General features: G+C 41.8%; 1 protein-coding gene across 1 annotated transcript in view; it reads right to left on the minus strand.

Moving 5' to 3' along the window:
• GCM1 (glial cells missing transcription factor 1) overlaps positions 1–3,177 on the minus strand; it is a 69,695-nt gene extending 66,518 nt beyond the window's left edge. Inside the window, exon 1 of the mRNA XM_082249154.1 lies at positions 3,012–3,177. Within this exon, the coding sequence (XP_082105280.1) occupies positions 3,012–3,083 (72 nt within the window). The 5' untranslated portion in view covers positions 3,084–3,177. The remainder of the gene's footprint in view (positions 1–3,011) is intronic.
• Positions 3,178–20,229: the final 17,052 nt, after the last annotated feature.

Here is a 20,229-nt window from a genome sequence, read left to right on the forward strand (position 1 = left end):
GGTCAGGTACCTGTTAAATAAGTGAGAGCAGTGATTCCTTCCGCTCTCTCCACGTGCCTTTTTTCTAAGATTGTAGTGAAAGACACCTGTGAGCTTGAGAGCCTGAACCAGTCACTCTTGCCCCCCCCCCCCCTGCCAGGACTGGAGGGACAGAGCAAAAAAGAAATGACTGACAGTTACCACTTTGTGCTCAGAGCGGACCTAAGAGCTGAGCAATCAGTGGTCACATGGTCACATAATCTTTCAGATCTCATCCATAGAGGTGGCGGGGGACAGGTGAGTATAAAGGTTTGTTATTTTCATTTTCCACATGTCTCCTTTAAGAGTGGTTGTAAAGTACATTGTATCCAAGGCTCCCGAATTTTCGGATATTTGAATTGGGTTTCATTTAATACTATGGAAAGTTTCTTCATATGAATTCTAACTTCCCTACTGTTTACTCTGATTTTTCCAATCCTTTGCCAAGATTTGTTTTGGTGCTAAGAAAAGGAAGGTTGCTAGTTAGTACATTACAAGAGTACTTTGCTATTCTGGACCAGGCTTTATTCCTGTCTCCTGGAGGTTGATAAATTGTGAGGTCTTATTCCCAACTATTGACATACAGTAAGATGGGCTGACATTAGTGGGATGTGAGATTAGTGCAGAGAACTGCATATATATTGGCTTTAGGGATTTGGGATAGTGCAGGCAGGTATGTTCAAATGAGTTTAAGATATCAGTATGAAGGGTGTTACGTTGTCACTCTTGGAGCTCCGGCTAAGCTGGAATTTGTCTAGTAGAGGTGAAATGGTGTTCCAGTCTAAAGCGGTGCACAATCCATCAGTGAAATTGGTGGCTCTCACACTGATGGGTCTTCTTGTTCAGGAATGAAGAATAGGCTTTTTTTTTTTTTTTTTTTTAGTTTAAATCACATTTCTGCAAGATGGAGAGCACACCAAAACAACACCACTTACATTTGGAGCAAGGTCTGCTTTAACCTACCAGTAAAAAGGAACACATGGCCTTCCATCATATATCTGACTAAAAGTTTAGCTCACCGAAAATTAACACTTGCCCCAGCACCCCCATAACCTTACCCTTTTTTAAAACTCAGTTAACCTCTTGAGCCTTCACCTCCTCCAACCCCAAACCATAACCAGTAACCTAAAGCTAAAATATAAGTACTTAAAGTCTAAGTGCATCCACAAACAAAAACACATAAAACAGCACAAGGGACATAACTTACAGTCAGTAGGATGTGTCCTTGTGCTGATGCCCCTTCTATTAGGTGAAATCCACCTCTGTCCATGCCTCCCACCCCTGTAATTTTCTAGTGTGGCGAGGTTTAAAGTTTAAAGCAAAGGTTACTTTTTTAATTTAAATTTAAAAAATGGTATTTTTACATGCTCTGTGCAATGATATTGTAGAGAGTGTTTGCTTAATTCCTCTTTCGCAGTCCCCCACCAGCACTGTCTGCTCTTTCTTTTTCTGAGTGTCTCCTCAGCAAGCCGGCTGCTAAGGGGACACCTGTAGCTCAGCCACAACCCCTAATCTTCCTCTTTACAGGATTTGACTGACAGCAGCAGGAGCCTATGGAAAGTGCTGGAATGGAGAGAGGAGCACTGTGTTTCATGGCGGGATGGGGAAGAAGGGGGGGAGGGAACCGTTAGTGGGTTGTTTTTTACAGATGCAGTGGTCCATGTCGAGAATCTGCTGTAGGCTTTTTTTGGCTTCTGGTTCTGTTTTTTTGCCCCAACAGACTAAATATATGGAAAATATTGACTGCAACGTTAATGTACCTATAAATAGGCACAATATAACATTATAATCAGCATACAGTAAACACTAACTTAACTAAATGCAAAACAATAACACTATTGTATAATAAAGGATTCATCTTTTAATAAAGGACTCCATTGCTTAGCTTTGTTTTTATGAAAAATCGAATTTCCTGGCTGCCATGCTGATCTACTTGTTTCAGTACCTTGAATTGCTAATCTGCATCAAATAAATATTAAGGCCTAAGAGTCAGCCAAGGCAACTAGCATTTCTAGAAGGAGAACACCCTTGTATTTTTCCTATGACAGGTCTACTGTAATACCAGCCTAGGCTGTAGTAAAATAGCTGCAGTCTACGTATGTGAAATTCCAGTTTCTGGAAAGCAATGATATGTCTGAAAGCCATGTACCACTAACAGTGCCTGTTCTCTTTACTGAATAACAAGTGAAATCATTATTCAGATACAGAAGTCAAGTGCACCATTGCTCTAGGAACAATGTCATTTACCTTGTGTTCACAGGAATGAGTAGAAAAATGGAGCTACCTGTGATGGCGTTTTCTTCCAGATACATGCTAGTGGGTTGTCATTTTGATCCTGGCCTCACTACCCAATAGCTTGGTGATCTGACCAATCATGCAGGATGGAATTGAAAAATGTTTCAGACTGTATACTTGTTCCAGATCAGTAACTCACAAGGTTAGGAATGTACAATACGTAAAAAAAAAAAAAAAACTCCAAAGCTTGCACCTTTAAAAAGCATGTTCTAGCCCCACAAATTTCCATGAATCTAACATTTCAAGAGAAATTTTACATTATCGTAATTGTAAACATTTCAATTTGCATGTTTGTTTCATTGTGTAATTATATAGGATAGAACAGATCATATTATTATTATCCTAATTATACTGTTTCCAATTCTGTTGATGGTCTCCCTTTCCTAAAGAGACTGTAGAAAAAAAAACAATGTTGCCCCTTTTACCGATACACTTTTTGCCTGATGACCAGACTTGGAAACTACTAATTCAAAGGCATATATGTCACATTTAAATATATATCCCTAAATTGTATATGTACACATTTAAGAACTTACACAGATGGTCAAGGACCTTACTGTTAGTAGAACGCTAAGTTAGGAAGCAACATATAGCCATGTCCACATTACTCTGTACGGTACAAGCCAGAAAGCTTGACATCACCTAACATATTCATAAATTGTAACAGGAAAGCAATTCATTTTGATAACATATCATACCTGAGGCAGTTTCATATCATTGATATCCCAGTTAAAAGGTTTGATTTGAGACAGAAGGTCTTCTTGATCCATTTTAGAATTCCTTGTATACTGAGGTGTTATTGCAGGTGGTCTGGACAAGAACAGCTTGCTTTAAGCTAGATTTGACCACATCCAAGCAGTTGTGACAAGGAAGTCACTTCCTAAAGCTACTGTAATAAATGACACAAACAGCACAGTATAAGAGGAAAAAAAAATGTCTTGCCTTGCCAGAAAAACTTGTTTTAGAAGCTGTTTCACAAAACTTATGATGAACCTGTAGGAATACGAATATGGGTGCTGCCGCTGCTCATTAACATCTTAAAGGGGCAGACTGTGGGGCTTCCATTTTCATCCTGCCTTGGAAGTCCCTGGCTTGGAACAACTATGCAGACACCGAAGTCCTGCATGCTTGTTCCAGGACAGTGACATACTACATAGTGAAGGCAAGACATGCTTGATAGCTTGTACCTTTAAATACAAGTTAGCAATGACAGCGTTCCACATTTCTATCTGCACAGTGTATTGGGCCAAGCAATGTATACTCACATAAAATGGCAAAAGCAATTTTGTATTGAAGCAAATGCGTAAAAAAAGGAAACAGTACTTTAATTCAAAACACAATTTTGAGTGTCAACCATACTGATAAAAATATAGATACAAAAAAAAATTATAAAATAGATTAGTATTAGTGGTATGTGAGATATATAGGAACGAGCTTTAAAGGCAGTGACGTTGCAATGCTGTAGAAAGTGTATATGTCTACAAGGGACTTGTGTGAACCAAGTTGAGTAAAAGCTTGAAACTTTTGATGACGTGAGGTTTGAGGGCTAACATTAGGAATTGTGCTTTTGAAGGTAAACTTGGCTTGTCATTTTGTAGCTTTTTAGTACTGTAATAAGGAAAGTGCTAATCTCAGGTTTATATAACTGTCACTATCTTTGTTGGAGAGATTTGCTCTAATTTCCTATCTTATGACCAGACAAGGGAGTAAGGGGGGGGGGGTGTTTTTAGAACAGACACATATAGCAATGAAGCCTGACAGATGTTTTAGGTCTTCTCCATTCTACCAAAAATAAGTTCTTCCATTGCTGCTGACTGTATTGCTTGCTGCTGTATAAGGCTGGGTTCACACTTAAGCGGATTGGATGCGGGTTTACCCCCATTCAATTCACATGACAGAGAGTGTGACCGGCTCTCAATGTAGCTGGTTCACACCTCCGGGGTGGCTGCGGTCCGCACTGGAAAAGGATCCTGTGCGTGTTCTAGTCCATTTAAGGTGCAAATTTAGGCAAAAATTCAGACCCGATTTGCACCTGAAATGGAGAACAGAGATGCACCAGACCCCTGCTGTGAGCCGCAGTTGTAGCTAGTGTGAACCCAGCCTAAAAAGTGCAGTCACTACTGTCAGTATACAATCTTTTATGCCTAAACTTAAAGCATATGTTTAGCCTAAACATTTTTTTACAGAGCAGGGAAGGGTTAAATTCCTGCTGGTCTATTTTTTTTCCAGTCTGTGTTCCATTGGGGGGATTTCTGTTCACTTTCTGTCCAAAGTGAGAAAAATATCTCTATAATGTAAATGAAATTCCCCTTTTGGACAGCTGTCACCAAAACAGGTGTGTCCATCCTCTTTGGTGACAGCTATAACATTTCTGGTTTATGTATAGGTGAAAATGGTCACCAGAACAAACAGAAAGGGTAAATCTACCTAATGGGGACACAGATGGCAATACAAACTTGACAGGAATTCTACCACCTCGTCAGTACATGTACTGTAAGTAAAAAAAAAGAGGGGGAGGGGGGGGGAGAGAGAGCGCCACTGTCTAAGCGTAGTATATTTAAAGATATAGGTCAAAAATGCCAGAAAGGTAGGTATTGCACTCACATACACAAAAATGAACACAGCTTGTCAATATGTATGATGTATGCTGTATGCTGGCAGCGGCATAAAAATTATAGGAGTATATGGCATCACAAAAGATTTACTGTTAAGATCTTGTCAAGTGGAAACTCATACTTCAGTATGCGACTGTATCAGTTGACAAATTTTTTGGGTTCTCATATGAATATAAAACGATAAAAACAAAAAAAAGGAGGAAAACCAGCTCTCAGAGTAGTATTAGTGAAACAGTGGTGTGATGCACTCACATTTGGGAGCTGAAGCAACGGCAATACTCATAAAATCCAGCAGATGCTGACCTTTTATCCATCCATGTTAAGATGCTTGATAAAGGTGACTCTGCCCAAAACACGTAGCTCCACCACCATGTGTGACATCATCACATCCTCACTACCTGTCGATATCACACTTTCTTGTTGTCTACTGTTGCCTCCAATCTGACTGCATACTATCAGTAAAATTTTATTTATAAAATAAATCAATCTCACTCACATCTATAGGTGCATGTATGCACCTTCAAAAGGCCACATATGGTCTTTGGCTACTCTCTGGTGAGAATGGCGGCTGCCGGGTCATAGAAGGAGGCAGACGGGAACGGCGTCTCTCACTATACCACCCACCACGGTATTATTTTCCAGTTGGAGCAATTGCATATGTGGCCTTTTGAAGGTGCATACATGCACCTATACATGTGAGTGAGATTGATTTCTTTTATAAATAAAATTGTAATAAGGATTTCAGCACTATTGTGAGTTTTTCTTACATCTGCATATGGCGCTGAATTGAGGGATACGGTTTACCAGCCAAAGTGGTTTCGATTGGGAGGAGCCATACAGATCCAGGTGGGCACATACTGAGATCCCCTGCATATACGCTTAGACGTATATATTTTAAGGTGAGCACCCACTCACAAGGGGGTGCACGGTTGCCATTTAGCTGTGACACTCTGGTCACTCACTATTGGGAAGCACCAGCCACTTTAAGGTGGCCTGATCACTTCGCATAGGATTGTTGTTTCACCACAAAGATTCACAGGGACTATAATATATTGGACTTTTTTGTATTTGCACATTGAGTCACTTTGCACTTTTGGATTTGTTTGTAATTTTATTGCATGTCCATTTATCACTGTATCTATCTACATATATATTTCTGTGGTACTTATTATTATTATTTTTTCACTGCTTGGTAGTAATTTTATTATTTACTATTTATTCATTTGCGCAGCACTATTTATTTAATTTACATACTGAGTGCCATGAGTTCACCAAAGATAAAAGGTTTGTGTTACTTCCTTCAGTGTTTATTCACCAGGATCAACTTATTAAAAAAGATTGTTCTATTAGCCTAGCAACATTGTGTTTATTTCACTTCCCCCATCATTTGCAAGAGAAATTCCTATTTTTATTTTTTATAATTCCCCCACATGGTTTGCTAGACTAGACCCCGTTCACACCTTCCTGTTTTAACCTGTGCAATGCAAGTGTCATGAGAAACTTCATTCAATGAGGCTGTTCAGTTCTCTGCAGTGCAGTTTGAAAAAAATGAAGCATGTCAGTCTTTTTGTACATTTTCATGCTCTGCGATTCCAAGTAGAATAATGAAAATGTGAGAAAACATGCTACAACACATGCTAAAAAAAAAAAGGATGAAAAGACTGACTAAAGCAGACAAAGATTTTGGAAACAGTAAGAAACTTTTCTTTTTGGGTACAGGAATAAAAAAATGTATCCTTATCATCAGCTATTCAAAGCACACAGACTAATACGTACTATAATTGTATTTAGTTACATGCAGAGAAGCATGTTCCTGAAAATTACAATACCAGTAAAAAATGGGTTCACAATTAACATAATAATTTAAAAAAGTAGTAAGGAAGGGCAGAAATGAAGGAATAAGAAAGAAAGAGTGGGGACCTATTCCATATAATAAATCAAATAACCAACAAAGAGTATAGTAGATTTCTGCACTCATATCTTCTAATTATAAAAATATTTACTGAAATGTAAAAGTCATCTAAGCCACTGACAGCATTCACAGGATTGATGCAGCACAGTACAGTACAGTAATATTCTAAAAAGCTTTTTTTTTTTCCTACTCATAATATTTTAACTACTTCAATACCGGGCGCGTCTTACCCCCATCCTGCCCAGGCCAATTTTCAGCTTTCAGCACTGTCGCACTTTGATTGACATTTGCACAGTCATGCAACTCTGTACCTATATGAAATTTCTATCATTTTGTTCACACAAATAAAGATTTATTTTGGTGGTATCTAATCACCACTCTTTTTTTTTTTTTTTTTTTTTGTGGCTAAAGAAACAAAGAAAATCAAAATTTTAAAATGAAATACATTTTTTTTTTGTTTCTGTTATATCATTTTGCAAATAAATAACCTTTCCTCATAAATTTAGGCCAAACTGTATTTTGATACGTTTCTTTGGCGAAAATAACCCAAATCTGTTTATATTATTTAGCCTGTAGTGCACAAACTATGGTATATACTATATATTTGGAAATTGATCAATCCTGATGCACTGACAGCCTGTCTCATTTCTTAAGGCCTGCAAATGTCAGGACAGTACAAATATCCCCCAAATTACCCCTTTTTAGAAAGTAGGTAGTCCAAGGTATTTAAGATGCATGGCTAGTAATTGTTGCCCCAATTTTTTTGAAAAACATAAAAAGTAATAATTACATTTTTTTCTTCTTTTTTTTTAAACGCTGTGGCCAAAAAAATACAGTGCTACCAAAGTAACATTGTACTACTCTGGGGGAAGTGATCAGGGTTTTTTTATTTTTTATTAGACATTATGGTTGCTTATACCAGTGAATTTCACTGGTATAACAACCATTTTTTACTAGATAAAATCGATTCATTTAGTGTGTATTGTTGTGATTAGCTGTGATTGACCACAGCTAATCACATGGTACAGATGGGCTGTGATTGGCCCTGACTGTACCATGTGATCACTGTGACCAATCACAGCTAGCAACACAATTGCGCACAATGAATGACATTAATCAAAGCCATTCATTGTTTACAATTGTCATGTGATCTGCTGTGATTGGTTACAGCAATCACATGGTGCCGGCAGCGGGCAGGTACACTGATCAGTTACCGGCTGTGCCAATGACAGATTGTGTCACAGCATGGCCCATAGGGAGTGAAAAAGGCACGTTCCAGGAAGACATTATATGAATGACAAAGCTGAACAAAAGAGGTTAAGTGAAAAATACCTTTTCCCTTAAAAGTCATACCAGACCCTTAATTTAATCGTGCAGTCTGCCTGGCACCCCCGCCCTGAACGATACCAAGCCACATGCCCTTAACCATTTAAGGAGAGGTTTCCTAGCAAAGCACTTTCTCCCCATGTTAATGAGGACAAGGGCCTCTTCCCCACAACCCTAGTTTGATGGTTGTGGAGGTCTGAAGGAAGGGTATCTTATCAGAATCTCAATGCCACTTTTAAAAATAGGGGGCTTGCAATGTCCTATGTGAATGATTAAGGGGTATATAGTATATCTGCTCATTCTTAAAAAAAAATGTAACTTAGAAATACAGACACTCAAACATTTGACAAATCTTTTATTTAAAAAAAAAACAAAAATCCCTATAATATTTTTTTTGTTGTAAATCCATCCCTATTGCCCAAAGCTAACAAAAAAATTTTGGCTATAGAACATATAACCCAACTAATTATTTGCTAACCTATTCCAGACACCTTCCAGACATCTTGAATGTTTCAATGTACATGACAGCTAATGTGATAGCAAGATCCCACATCAAATATAAATAAGATGAGAGAACAGAAGGCAAAGAAGTCTGCCAGCAGAATAATTGCTTCACATTTCCAAAAATGGCTTGATTCATGAAGAATGGGAGAAATGTAAAACAAAATAATCTTCAACGTAGCATAAGAGCTTAGAAGGGAGTCTGTTAATAAGAAAAGCTTCTGGTTAATCTGCAATATGAGAAGGTAACTGAAAAACTTGACAATACAAATGGTGCAAGAAGTGTGGTATTACAATAGCAGAGGAAAAGAACTGCTGAGAAGAAGTCAAGGATACTCCTATCACCTGCAATCAATGTGACATTCCTGCACGCTGGAAGAAATAATTTGATAAACTCCCAAATAGATGCAGATGTCATGACAGATTAGAACAGACACCTGTTCTGAATAGTCAAAAAAAGGAGTTGGAATCTGAAATGTATTTTTAACCAAATCAGGGAGAAACATATCAGCTAAGTTGTACAAGACCAAGACCAAAACTGAGTGATCCATCAAGTCTGCCCGTTTATTTATTTATTTTTTTTCCTTTTTCTTCTTAATTTTTTTTTTTAACCATTGAGTATAAATTTTTTTACACAAATCAAAAATACTAAAAGTGTACCTCATAGTCACCGGACCTCAGTATGTGACCACCATATAACCTTAAAGAGGGAGGAGCTGCTGGTATAACTCACTTTAGAAACAAAAAAAAATAAAAACCTGCCTAAGACTCCACTCCCCTACTGTACTACAAACATTACTTTAAAAAAGGGACATCCAACAAACAGTTAGGTATATATAAACTCATAACTAGCACAACTTAAGCAGCAATGTCCAGACCCATATTGGATTGCTCACTTCAGAATGTAAAAAAATGTCGAATGTAAAAAAATATACATTGCTATGTTCTTGGATGTCTATGATAACGCCCATTATAGGCAGGCAAAACGCGTCGACGTACTTCCTGCGGACGGCAAACCACACAACGTCACTTCCTCCAGCTGGTGGAACGCATGCCGGCTAGCGATCCCGGAAGTGGACGCACGATATGTTCATATGTGGTTTCTACAAACGCTATCTTATATATTTACACTTGTGAGTAGTTTTTTAATGCTATTAATTTAAATACATTTTTGCAGGCTTCACTACGTCTGGCTCCTTCCCTTCCTTTTCGAGTGCCAAACCGAGAGGGGGCTATTACTAAAGGTTGGAGGCTTGTCTGGCAGTGCGCTGATCCATACATCCCCTGAGCTATTTTGGAGAATCATTGCTTTTATGAGGCTTGATTATTCCTAGTATCTGGTGAGTGGATCCCCAAAAGGGTCGTTTGGAGCACTTGTCACTAAGTGGAGCACTTAAAGCTCTTTTTTGTCCAGCATTTTATCTGACATTTCAGTGAACTTATAATTTTGGACTGCACTTTATTTTGCACTATTTCACTTCAGCACTTAAGCATCTCGGATATATTGCACTTTATATATATTTATTTATATATATATTTTTTTTTTAACCACTGAATGCACTTTATATTTATGAATGAGCTTGTTTGTAAAAAACAGCACTACCAGGAAAGTGATATAAATAATAAATACAATCCTTCAATAAATAGATATACAATGTTATATATAAACTCATAACTAGCACAACTTAAGCAGCAATGTCCAGACCCATATTGGATTGCTCATTTCAGAATGTAAAAAAATGTAGAATGTAGAAAAATATACATTGCTATGTTCTCCAGAGTAGTAACCCCATAGGAGTTGAAAAAAAATATAACAACAGTCCCACCAATTTGAGCATAAATAAAAGGATCTCACACAGGACTTTGTAAAAGGGCTGGTCGCCACCTTATACAATGGATCCAAAGGAAAGCCTGTTAGAGGCATTATGCTGGAAAACTCTGATACAAAGGGAAGCATGTTGTTCACCGTACATACATTTTGGTATCGACAGATACCAAAAATATGGTACAACTATGGTCCCCTAATCAAGGGCACTCCACCTCTTCTCATATCATAATGTCCATCTGCAATCAGCCCAAAGGATGATGTAAATAACTTGACGTGAATATACCACAAAATCAGAGACACCTGCTACAGCCCAATTCCACAAAACCTTTGTTAGAGTGCTGTTACCAGATCCTGTGTGTCCTCTTAGTTCTGTGTAGTCATTCCAGATGGAGAGAGGGGGGTTCAAGTAGTAATGGGGAGCTGGCTGCAGCTGGTGAAAACAGTCTGGCTACCCATTGCTACCTGGACCTCCCTCTCTCCTCCTTGAATGACTACACAGGACTGAGATTTGATCAGGAAGATACACATAGTCCCTTAGACAATTACTTTTCTAAGCCCTATCTTTGTGAATAACTAACACTGACTATGGGAACATAGAAGAAGTGGGGAGTCCCTATTTAGACATAAAGAGGGAATATGGTGAAAAACAATGCATAAAGACCTGGGTGTTCCACCCTCTGGAGGTAAGGGGATGTGTATTGAACATTTTCGCAATCTATATAAGGAGTATTTAGTTTAGTCTAGACTCCTGACGCCCATTTATACAATATAAGATTTTTAATTTCATATATTATTGGCAGTGCAATTTAGTTTTTTTGTGCTACCGTATCATTAGTGGATGCAGGGAATTGTTTTTAATTACAGCATAGAAGGGTTGCAAAGGATTGGATCTCCCGCTATGGTGGTAGTATAAATAGAAGGAAGGGACGTGTCTTGTCATGTGACCCCCTGATGACGTCAGACGTTACTGAGGAGACGCGTATGGTGGAAACAGCGTGACATGTCACTTCTTGGAACAGCAGGTGGAACGCAAATTGGCGTCCCTGCCATTTAATAAAAGCCTGTTTGATTTACAACTTCTGTAAGTTCTTTTTAACCTATACGCAATTAATAAATGTTAATAATACTGCACTATGAGATGCTTCACACATATACAAATTGTTTTTTTGTCAGAATTGTTTACTGTGATTTCACAAGGTACTTGCACACTGCGTGTGATAATTATTAACTGGATTGCAGTTAGAGTGTGCAGGTAGTGGGTAGATCTATAACTCCCTTTTGTTTGTTTTGTCCAGTGAATGAGTGTTGTCACTCGATGCCAGGAAGTGTGTAAGGATTGGCAGGATAGATAGAGTAGTTGGTAGGATCATCAAATAAACATAAAGTTAAAAAAAAAGAAAACGAATATAGCCATCAGATCTCAGAACTGCTAAGCTGCATTGTATAACACTTTTGTTCTTGAGTTTAAGCTTTATGACAGACTTTAGGTCAGAAAGTATATGAAAAGTATGAGGAAGATACATTTATTTTATGTGTGGACACACAGCAGAGAGAAAAAAAAAAAGTCAATATGACATAAAATTCTGCTTCTTGCATTCACATATAGCATGAAAGAATGTCTCACCATACATAATGTTGTTATTTCTGATCTCTACCTGTTCTTATCTTTAATCTTTAAGAGAAAATGTTAACATGTACTAAACTTTAAAACAACATTTTTATTGTTACTGTAGTGCTAGCGTCTAACCTTAATACTTTCACCTACTTTAAAATTCAAAGTATTATTTATCTTGATTTCAGTTTGTCACACTGAAAGGATCATATGAACAACATCATCCACAAGGAGGAGACAAGTCTTCTACATATTTGTGACCAACCTTCTAGGTAGGACGTACAGTATATACCCAGGGGTTTCTGAATGAACCCTGCGTTAAATATGTTTTGGTTAAACTGATGTTCTGTAGAGTTGAGCGGACACCTGGATGTCCGTGTTCGGCGGGTTCGGCCGAACTTCAAAAAAAAGTCCGGGTCCGTGTCCCGGACTTTTGCCGGACACCGAACCCCATTGAAGTCAACTTTCAGGCACTAAAATGGCTCTAAAACACCAATGGAAAGGGCTAGAGTGCTGCAAATGGCAGCAAAACGTAATTAAGAGCATGGCAAGTGCTCTGCAAACAAATGTGGATAGGGAAATAACTTAAAACAACAAAAAAAAAAAAAACAGAAAAATAAAACAATGTTCTTCATCTCTGAAGGACGAGGCCCATATGGAGTAGGAGGGAGGTTGAGGTGGTGGTGGATGTGGCGGTGTCATAGGCGTGCGCACAGAGTGTGCCGGGTGTACCTGGGCACACCCTAATCACCTAGGGCACATAGCATTATCGCTCTGTTTGCCAGTGAGGAGATGGGAAAGATCTCCCTCGGATCTGCTCTGCTCTATTTCTCTTTGCCAGCAGGGAGAGTAATGCATCGGGGCCATGTACATGTAGGCAAACACATGCATGTGTATTTAAACTTTGGGGTGCACACCCTAATGCAATAGGCTGCGCACACCTATGGGCGGTGTAGGTGGAAGCGGCGGTGGAGGAGGACCAGGGCCGGATTAAGAGCATCATGGGCTTGGTGCTGAGGATTTTGAAGGGCCTTAAGGGCCGTGCCTTGGCATGCACCCAGAGGAGGAAGGGTGCAGCCATGCATGCCTAATTCAACATGGGATGCTGTCTCTGAAGCCCATAAACACATCCATGCATCGGCAACTGTCCCTCCTTGTCCGGCCTTCATGCTGTGTGGGGAGGTTCTGAGGGAGCTGCCTGGGGAAGCGAGCATAGAAGCCAGACTTCTGTGTTTACAAGTGACAGAAGAGCGGTAACAGTGAATATGGCCAACCCGGGGCCTATATTAAGGTAGGGGCCTGGAGCTGCAGCTCCACTAGCCCCTATGTTAATCTGGCCCTGAGGAGAACAAGGTAGCCAACACTGCTTTTTTTCAGAAATTTTAAATGAGGGTACACCCCAAAAGAATGAGAAAGAGCAAAAATAGAACAATGGCTGGGTAAGGTCGGTATCCATCGCTATTCTGCACAAGGTACGGAAAAGTCCCGTGGGATCCATGCCTGGCTCATTTTAATGAACGTGAGCTTGTCCACATTGTCTCTGGACAGGCGGCTGCGCTTGTCTGTGATAACGCCCCCAGCCGTGCTAAATACCCGTTCAGATAATACACTGGCTGCAGGGCACGCCAGCACCTCCAAGGCGTAAAGGGCAAGCTCAGGCCATGTGCCCAATTTGGAGACCCAGAAGTTGAAGGGGGCAGACCCGTCATTCACTACATGTAGGCGTGTGCACACATACTGCTCCACCATGTTGGTGAAATGCTGCCTCCTGCTAAGACGTTCCATATGAGCTGCTGGTGCTGCTGTTTGTTGTGGCGTGCTGACAAAGCTTTTCCACATTTCGGCCATGCTAACCCTGCCTTCTGAGGTGCTGGCGGTGCCCTGGTTGCGTTGGAGACCTCTTCCTCCTCCTCCTCCTCCTCTGCCTTGTGCTTCCACTGTGGCCCTGCTGTCAGGTGGGAATGCCAGCAGCATCCCGTCTACCAGCGTGCGCTTGTACTCGCGCATCTTGCGATTGCGCTCCAGTGAGTGAATTAAGGACGGTACGTTGTCCTTGTAACGGGGATCCAGCAGCGTGGCCACCCAGTAATCAGCACAAGTTAGAATGTGGGCAACTCGGCGGTCGTTGTGGAGACACCGCAGCATGTAATCGCTCATGTGTGCCAGGCTGCCCAGAGGCAACGAAAGGCTGTCCTCTGTGGGAGGTGTATCGTCTGTGTCCTTTGTATCCCCCCCAGCCACGCACCAGTGATGGCCATGAGCTGGCCTGGGTGCCACCCTGCTGTGAACATGGTTCCATCTCCTCCTCCAGCTCCTCCTCCTCATCCTCCAGAACTGTGCCCCTGCTGGACAATTGTGTCCCTGGCGTTTGTGCGTGCAGGAACCCACCCTCGGAGCCCCTTGTGAATGACTGCCCTGAAAGCCTTGGAAATGTTACCTCTTCATCCTCCTCCTCCTCATCCTGTGCCACATCCTCTTCCATCATCGCCCGAATAGTTTTTTCAAGGAGGCATAGAAGTGGGATAGTTAAGCTGACAACAGCGTCATCGGCACTGGCCATGTTGGTGGAGTACTCAAAACAGCGCAGCAAGGCACACAGGTCTCGCATGGAGGCCCAGTTATTGGTGGTGAAGTGGTGCTGTTCCGCAGAGCGACTCACGCGTGTGTGCTGCAGCTGAAACTCCACTATGGCCTGCTGCTGCTCGCACAGTCTTTCCAGCATGTGCAAGGTGGAGTTCCACCTTGTGGGCACGTCACATATGAGGCGGTGAGCGGGAAGGCAGAAGTTATGCTGCAGCGCTCACAGGCGAGCAGCAGCAGGGTGAGAACGCCGAAAGTGCGCACAGACGGCCCGCACTTTCTGCAGCAGCTCTGACATATCGGGGTAGTTTTTAAGGAACCTCTGCACCACCAAATTCAGCACATGCGCCAGGCAAGGGATGTGCGTCAAACCGGCTAGGCCCAGAGCTGCTATGAGATTTCGCCCGTTATCGCACACCACCAGGCCGGGCTTGAGGCTCGCTGGCAGCAACCACTCATTTGTCTGCTGTTCCATGCTCCTCCACAACTCCTGCGCGGTGTGTAGTTTTTCCCCCAAACAGGCAAGTTTTAAAACTGCCTGCTGTCGTTTACCCCTGGCCGTGCTGAAGTTGGTGGTGAAGGTGTTACGCTGTCCGGATTAGGAGGCGGTAGAGGATGAGGAAGCGGAGTAGGAGGAGTTAGGAACAGGAGGCAAACTGAAGCGCCCTGCAATCCTCGGTGGTGGAAGGACATGCGCCAAATTTCTATCCGCCTCAGGCCCATCCGCCACTGCATTTACCCAGTGTGCCGTTAGGGAGATATAATGCCCCTGACTGTGCTTACTGGTCCACGTATCGGTAGTTAGGTGGACCTTGCCACAGATGGCGTTGCGCAGTGCACACCTGATTTTTTCCCCCACTTGGTTGTGCAGGGAAGGGATGGCTTGCCTGGAAAAGTAGTGGCGGCTGGGCACGACGTACTGTGGGACAGCCACCAACATAAGGTTTTAAAAACTGTGCGTCTCCACCAGACGGAATGACAGCATTTCAAAGGCCAAGAATTTTGAAATGCTGGCATTCAGGACCAGGGATCGTGGGTGGGTAGGGGGGTACTTCCTCTTCCTCTCAAGTGTTTGGGAGATGGAAAGCTGAACGCTTCCACGGGACATTGTGGAGATGGTTGGTGACCCAGGTGGTGGTGTTGCTGACAGATCGTCTGTTTGTGGGGTGGCAGGTGCCAGTATCACTACAGATGTGGCTGGAGCGGCCGAGACTGAAGCAGAAGAGGAAGCAGGATGAGCCAGAGACGTTTCTTGGTTTTGAAGGTGTCTGCTCCACTGCAGCTCGTGCTTTGCACTTAGATGCCTGATCATGCAGGATGTGCTCAGGTTGAGAAGGTTTATGCCTCGCTTCAGGCTCTGATTGCACAGGGTGCAAACCACTCGTGTCCTGTCATCAGCACATTTTCTGAAGAACTTCCACGCTAGAGAACTCCTCTGAGCTGGCTTTGGTGCACTCGTTCCCTTGCTGCGTTAGGCAGTAGCAGGCGTAGTGTCTAGGGCACGGCCGCTCCGCTTCTGCACCCTGCTCCCTCTTCTGCTGTGCTGGTGGCTCTGTGCGCCCACCGCCTCTTCCTCCAAACTACTCAGGTCACCTGCATGACCTTCATTCCATGTGGGGTCGAGGACCTCATCGTCCTCCATATCATCTTCCACCCAGTCTTCACCCCTGCCCTCCTTGTCGGTCTCCACAATTCTGAACACCGCAGCAGTTGGCACCTGCGTTTCGTCATCATCGGAGACATGCTGCGATGGTCCTTGCATGTACTCATCTTGAGAAATAAGTGGTTGGGCATCGCTGCACTCAATCTCTTCCACTTCTGGGGCAGGGCTAGGTGGATGGCCCTGGGAAACCCTGCTGACAGAGTCATCAAAAAGAAGAAGAGACTGCTGTATGGCTTGGGGCTCAGACTGCTTGCCTGATTTGCAAGGAGGTGAGGTGAAAGACGGTTGGACATCGGCTGCAGTTGCCAACTCTGACCTTTCTGCAGTAGACTGGGTGGGAGACAATGTGAAGGAACTGGAGGCACTGTCAGCAGCAAACCAATCTACTATCGCCTCTACGTGTTCTGGCATCATCACTTCTAGAGGCCTATGATGCCCTACCAAATACTGATGCAGGTTCTGTCGCCTACTAACACTTGAGGAAGGTGTTTCACTTGTGCGTGTAGCTGGCACAGATCGACCACGTCCTCTCCTTGCAACAGGAGCTCTACCAGCAGCACCACGACCCAGGCCACGGCCCCTATTTGACGGTCTCCTCATATTTCTGTAATTTATGATCTTGCCCTAGAAAGGTGTTTATTGAATAGCGGAACAAAACAACAACAGTAACGCACAGGTGTATCTCACAGTCAAGTATGCAAACTATGCTGCAATTTAATGTTTTTTACCCCAAAAGGGTGTATATTGAATAGCGGATTAGGAAAAAGGATAAAAAACGGTGTATCTCACACGTACAAACACAGACTAGATCCCGATTAAAATTTTTTGTACCCTAAAGGGAGGATGAGGAAGAGGAGTAGGAGGAGTTGGGAACAGGAGGCAAACTGAAGCGCCCTGCAATCCTTGGCGGTGGAAGGAGATGCGCCAAAAAAATTTAAAAGGTGTATCTCACACGTACCGATACAGACTATGCCGTAATTTAATTTTTTACACTCCAAAAGGGTGTATATTGAATAGCGGAATAGGAAAAATGTTATAATACGGTGTATCTCACACGTACAAACACAGACTAGGCCCCGATTACAATTTTTTGTACCCTAAAGGCAGGATGAGGAAGAGGAGTAGGAGGAGTTGGGAACAGGAGGCAAACTGAAGTGCCCTGCAATCCTCGGCGGTAGAAGGAGATGCGCCAAACAAATTTAAAAAGGTGTATCTCACATGTACCGATACAGACTATCCCGCAATTTAATTTTTTACACTCAAACAGGGTGTATATTGAATAGCGGAATAGGACAAATTTTACAAAACGGTGTATCTCACACGTACAAACACAAACTAGGCCCCGATTACAATTTTTTGTACCCTAAAGGCAGGATGAGGAGTAGGAGGAGTTCGGAACAGGCAGGAGGCAGACTGAAGCACCCTCAAATCCTCGGCAGTATGAGATGCGCCCCAAAAATTGGAAAGGTGTATCTCACATGTACCGACACAGACTATCCCGCAATTTAATTGTTTATACCCAAAGGTTTTGATTAAATAGCGGAATAGAAAATATGATATCAAAAGGTGTATGTATCTCACACGTACCGACACAGACTATCCCGCAATTTAATTGTTTTTACCCAAAGGTGTAGATTAAATAGCGGAATAGAAAATATTATCAAAAAAAGGTGTATGTATCTCACACGTACAGAACCTGACTAGGCCACAATTACTATTTTTTGTACCCCTAAAGGCAGGATGAGGAGTAGGAGGAGTACGGAACAGGCAGCACCCTCAAATCTTCAGAAGTATGAGATGAACCCCAAAAATTGGAAAGGTGTATCTCACACGTACCAACACAGACTATCCTGCAATTTAATTGTTTATACCCAAACGTTTTTATTGAATAGCGGAATAGAAAATATTATCAAAAAAAGTGTATGTATCTCACACGTACAGAACCAGACTAGGCCCCAATTACTATTTTTTGTACCCCTAAAGGCAGGATGAGGAGTAGGAGGAGTACGGAACAGGCAGCACCCTCAAATCTTCAGAAGTATGAGATGAACCCCAAAAATTGGAAAGGTGTATCTCACACGTACCAACACAGACTATCCCGCAATTTAATTGTTTATACCCAAAGGTTTTTATTGAATAGCGGAATAGAAAATATTATCAAAAAAAGTGTATGTATCTAACACGTACAGAACCAGACTAGGCCCCAATTACTATTTTTTGTACCCCTAAAGGCAGGATGAGGAGTAGGAGGAGTACGGAACAGGCAGCACCCTCAAATCTTCAGAAGTATGAGATGAACCCCAAAAATTGGAAAGGTGTATCTCACACGCACCAACACAGACTATCCCGCAATTTAATTGTTTATACCCAAAGGTTTTTATTGAATAGCGGAATAGAAAATATTATCAAAAAAAGTGTATGTATCTAACACGTACAGAACCAGACTAGGCCCCAATTACTATTTTTTGTACCCCTAAAGGCAGGATGAGGAGTAGGAGGAGTACGGAACAGGCAGCACCCTCAAATCTTCAGAAGTATGAGATGAACCCCAAAAATTGGAAAGGTGTATCTCACACGTACCAACACAGACTATCCTGCAATTTAATTGTTTATACCCAAAGGTTTTTATTGAATAGCAGAATAGAAAATATTATCAAAAAAAGTGTATGTATCTCACACGTACAGAACCACACTAGGCCCCAATTACTATTTTTTGTACCCCTAAAGGCAGGATGAGTAGGAGGAGTACGGAACAGGCAGCACCCTCAAATCTTCAGAAGTATGAGATGAACCCCAAAAATTGGAAAGGTGTATCTCACACGTACCAACACAGACTATCCCGCAATTTAATTGTTTATACCCAAAGGTTTTTATTGAATAGCGGAATAGAAAATATTATCAAAAAAAGTGTATGTATCTCACACGTACAGAACCACACTAGGCCCCAATTACTATTTTTTGTACCCCTAAAGGCAGGATGAGGAGTAGGAGGAGTACGGAACAGGCAGCACCCTCAAATCTTCAGAAGTATGAGATGAACCCCAAAAATTGGAAAGGTGTATCTCACACGTACCAACACAGACTATCCCGCAATTTAATTGTTTATACCCAAAGGTTTTTATTGAATAGCGGAATAGAAAATATTATCAAAAAAAGTGTATGTATCTCACACGTACAGAACCACACTAGGCCCCAATTACTATTTTTTGTACCCTAAAGGCAGGATGAGGAGTAGGAGGAGTACGGAACAGGCAGCACCCTCAAATCTTCAGAAGTATGAGATGAACCCCAAAAATTGGAAAGGTGTATCTCACACGTACCAACACAGACTATCCCGCAATTTAATTGTTTATACCCAAAGGTTTTTATTGAATAGCGCAATAGAAAATATTATCAAAAAAAGTGTATGTATCTCACACGTACAGAACCAGACTAGGCCCCAATTACTATTTTTTGTACCCCTAAAGGCAGGATGAGGAGTAGGAGGAGTACGGAACAGGCAGCACCCTCAAATCTTCAGAAGTATGAGATGAACCCCAAAAATTGGAAAGGTGTATCTCACACGTACCAACATAGACTATCCCGCAATTTAATTGTTTATACCCAAAGGTTTTTATTGAATAGCGGAATAGAAAATATTATCAAAAAAAGTGTATGTATCTCACACGTACAGAACCACACTAGGCCCCAATTACTATTTTTTGTACCCCTAAAGGCAGGATGAGGAGTAGGAGGAGTACGGAACAGGCAGCACCCTCAAATCTTCAGAAGTATGAGATGAACCCCAAAAATTGGAAAGGTGTATCTCACACGTACCAACACAGACTATCCCGCAATTTAATTGTTTATACCCAAAGGTTTTTATTGAATAGCGGAATA

Source organism: Pelophylax lessonae (assembly GCF_965119305.1).
Source record: "Pelophylax lessonae genome assembly, chromosome: 3".
Lineage (NCBI taxonomy): Eukaryota > Metazoa > Chordata > Amphibia > Anura > Ranidae > Pelophylax > Pelophylax lessonae.